This window comes from Mobula birostris, chromosome 13 (assembly GCF_030028105.1).
Source record: "Mobula birostris isolate sMobBir1 chromosome 13, sMobBir1.hap1, whole genome shotgun sequence".
Lineage (NCBI taxonomy): Eukaryota > Metazoa > Chordata > Chondrichthyes > Myliobatiformes > Myliobatidae > Mobula > Mobula birostris.
Genome location: NC_092382.1, coordinates 106822556 through 106826182, shown reverse-complemented (window position 1 = coordinate 106826182; position 3627 = coordinate 106822556). Strand labels below are relative to the sequence as shown.

The 3627-nt window shown below is 47.6% G+C and overlaps 1 protein-coding gene across 1 annotated transcript; it reads left to right on the top strand.

Annotated features, from left to right (window-relative positions):
• Positions 1-2041: 2041 nt before the first annotated feature.
• LOC140208144 (epidermal differentiation-specific protein-like) lies at positions 2042-2575 on the top strand. The gene has a single exon (XM_072276626.1). The coding sequence runs from the start codon at positions 2042-2044 to the stop codon at positions 2573-2575; it is 534 nt and encodes a 177-aa protein (XP_072132727.1).
• Positions 2576-3627: the final 1052 nt, after the last annotated feature.

Below are 3627 nucleotides of genomic sequence, written 5' to 3'. Positions count from 1 at the left end.
GGGAACTGATTGAAACGCATAAAATCCTAAAGGGATTGGACAGGCTAGATGCAGGAAGATTGTTCCCGATGTTGGGGAAGTCCAGAACGAGGGGTCACAGTTTGAGGATAAAGGGGAAACCTTTCAGGACTGAGATTAGGAAAAACTTCTTCACACAGAGAGTGGTGAATCTGTGGAATTCTCTGTCAGAGGAAACAGTTGAGGCCGGTTCATTGGCTATATTTAAGAGGGAGTTAGATATGGCCATTGTGGCTAAAGGGATCAGGGGGTATGGAGGGAAGGCTGGTGCAGGGTTCTGAGTTGGATGATCAGCCATGATCATACTGAATGGCGGTGCAGGCTCGAAGGGCCGAATGACCTACTCCTGCACCTATTTTCTATGTTTCTATGTAACACCATTTGGACTTCTTCCCTGCAAATGTCGGTGCTGTCAGTGATAAGCCTTTTGAAAGCTTTGGTCGCGGAGAAACAGTATCAGGGCAACTGGCATCCATCATTCCTGGCTGATTATGGTTGGACACTGAGTGGAGAAGCCTCAGACACTGAGCACAGATTAAAACCATCAACAAAACATTTTTAGCTTAGTTGAACTACTGCAAAGCATCGGCACCGTCAATAAAAGTCAATAAAAATTGCTAAACCAGATGAATTTGCAGCCGTAGCAAGATCTGGGGCACAGTGGACAACGAGGAGGACTATCGAACCTTGCAGCAGGATCTGGAGCAGCTGGGAAAATGGTCTAACAATGGCAAATGAAAGTTAATGCAGACAAGTGTGAGGTGAAGGGAAATCCAGGGCAAGACTTACAAAGCGACCGCCAAGATTCCTGCAAAGTGGCATCTGGACATAAAGAAAGCTTTTGGCACATTGGCCTTCAAGAAACAAAGTATTGAGTGCAGAAGTTGCTCTGCACTGTCATTTATTTCATCATGGCTGATCCATTTCCCTCTCCGTCGTGATCTTCATCTTTTCACTTCATGCCCTATCTAATCAAACATGGAACACTTTGTTCCCGCTCTGGTTTGAGTAGCTCAAAACAGAACTAATTACCGGTTACCCGGTACAGATCTTGGACATTCGTATCTGACGATATTGTCTCGTTACAAATGCTGCTAGTTGTAGCTGCAGCTTCAACAGCTCTTTTATCATTATCGTCTCTCCTCCAGGAGTTTCACCTGGAGGTTCTCAAGTAAGTAGGGTAGAGATACTCCCGACTAATTTCACTTTTAACAATTTATATCTTCAGTTTCCCATAGTTTGCTGCGTTTCTTTCGCTTTCCAGCGCCCAGGTCAGCCACAATTCTATCTCGAATAGCTTTATTTCCCCATCTTTATACCATTACATCTTTAGTATTAATTAACCTGGTTTATATATATGTTTTCTACTATAAAAAGAAATCCGGGTGGGAAACTTCAACTTGCCATCTCTCGTGCGGCTACAGAATGTCTTTTCTCCCCCAACCCCTTCCTGACCTGCGCCTTCCCCGCTAACCTCAGAGCTGGTCATAACCTCAATTTCACTGAACACAATACGTTGTTCTTTTTCCCTCACAGGTTACCACCCAACCTCAGCAGTACCCAAGGGGGAAGCGTTGTTGCTAAGTGAAACGGACACGGGAGAACTCTGCATTGTCTGTCTCCCTCACCCTTTCCCCTTTGGTCAGACATATCCGCCTGCCTGCATCTTCGGTGGAACCCCAGCATCTCGTTAAAACTCTGGTCGCTGATGTTCTGAGCAGTCCACATCTTCTTAAGGATCGGCCCCACCTCCAGCAGTCTGCCCGAATTCCTTGATCTCGCACCGCCCTGACAATCCAGCTACAGGAATTGGATATCACCCAAGTTTCAACAACCCTTCGAAACAACAACTTTGCCTCTCAGACGTGCCCGCTCCCAAAGGGGGCCGCTCCTCTAAAGCGTGATTGGCTGATGGCTGTTGTTGGTCGTTTGACCGAACACTGAGCAGATTTAACCCGGGGAACAACTCTCGCTTCAGCTGCGCCTCTGTAAACTCGTGGACGGCACTCACCGCTGTATCAAGATGAGTAAAATCACTCTCTACGAAAACCCTGACTTTACCGGGAAGGACAAGGACTTTGTGGACAACGTTCCCGACCTTACTGTTCGGAACTTCGGTTATACTGCCCGCTCGATCAGAGTAATCGGCCAGCACTGGGTGGCGTACGCCTGCGAAAACTTCACGGGGGCGTTCAAGGTGCTCGGTCCCGGAGACCACGCAAGTCTGGGCGATCTGGATCAGAAAATTCTCTCTTTGCGGCTGGTGAAGGAGGATTTGAAGAACCCGGAGATCGTTCTGTACGAGCACGTCAACTTTTACGGCATAAGCTGCAGCATTAGGGAAACGACGAATGATCTGAGGAGAGCCGGCTTCGTAAACCTCGTCTCTTCCCATAAGGTGAAGGCAGGCGTGTGGATTCTGTTCCAGCACGCCAACCTATGCGGTGAGCGACGCATCACTTTCGAGGGTAACGAATGGCCCAACTATTGCGCTTTCAACTGGAATGACAAGCTGTCCTCAGTCAAGCCCTTGCTGAAGAGCGACGTCGAGTTGTGAGCTGCCCCGTGCTGGTGTCCCGCTTTCAGCCGGAGCTCCCAAACCCCAGCGTCTGGTTGGATGGATCCAGGCCATTGCTTTGTTGTTGCTTAAGTAAACAAATAAAATACTTCATAAATACCTATAAACTTCTGTCGATCTCATTGTCCAATTCTTTCTTCAGTTAAACTGTCGACATGTCACTGGGGAATACGATGCGTGTTTAAGCGAGGGTGGTGTCTTGGAGCGCGGGAACGTTGGGAGTCAGTGACGCTGGTAATGAATGGTCATTTCTCCAGAGATGTGACCGAACCCGATGCTTATTTTCAGATTTCCTGTATCCGAGCATTTTTGCTTTTGAAAGGCACTTGTCAAGGGTGGGTGAGGTCGGTGAGTTTGTGGAATATGGGGGAGGTGGGAAAAGTGGGAAGACTGAATTCAGTGGGGGCTTAATTACGATGTTTCCAAAAATTCTTTAAATGAATATCAGTAATTCTATAAATTATCTGTATTGAGAGATACAACACGGCAAAAGATCCGACCGGCCCGCGCCGTCAAATTACATCCCCGTGACCAATTAACTTATTAACCCCACAGGTCTTTGCTATTAAGGGAGAAATCCAGATGGTCGTTGGGGAAACTGACAGAGTCGGCGGGAATTGAACGTGTGACGCTGGTCATGAAATAGCGTTTCACTAACTGCTAAACTACCGTGCCCTCCCAATCGTTGTCCGGCAATGCTATATCTGCTGCCCCCACCACCCCAAATCCATTTAATCCGAGACTGTTATCTCCCTTCTCAGTCATCTCTTTACTTATTCACTTTCTGAGATTGACAGTAATTGAAATGTATTGCTTACATATCAATGCCCCTTGTAGCGGGAGTGAGCCATCTGCTTCCACGGTGGGCCTTCTGCCGAAACTGTTGAGGATTGAATTGAATGGATGAAAGTGAGGCTTGAGGAACCCTGACTGCCTGTGTTTCTGCTGCTGACGGCGCAGACAGAGCACCAAAGTGTGCTGGGTCAGGTCCGGGATGTGGTGCCAAACTAAAAAAGAATCGGAACGAGATG

Bases quoted from the DNA above. Each gene is read 5' to 3' on its own strand.
- LOC140208144 (XM_072276626.1), top strand. From the start codon at position 2,042: ATGAGTAAAATCACTCTCTACGAAAACCCTGACTTTACCGGGAAGGAC.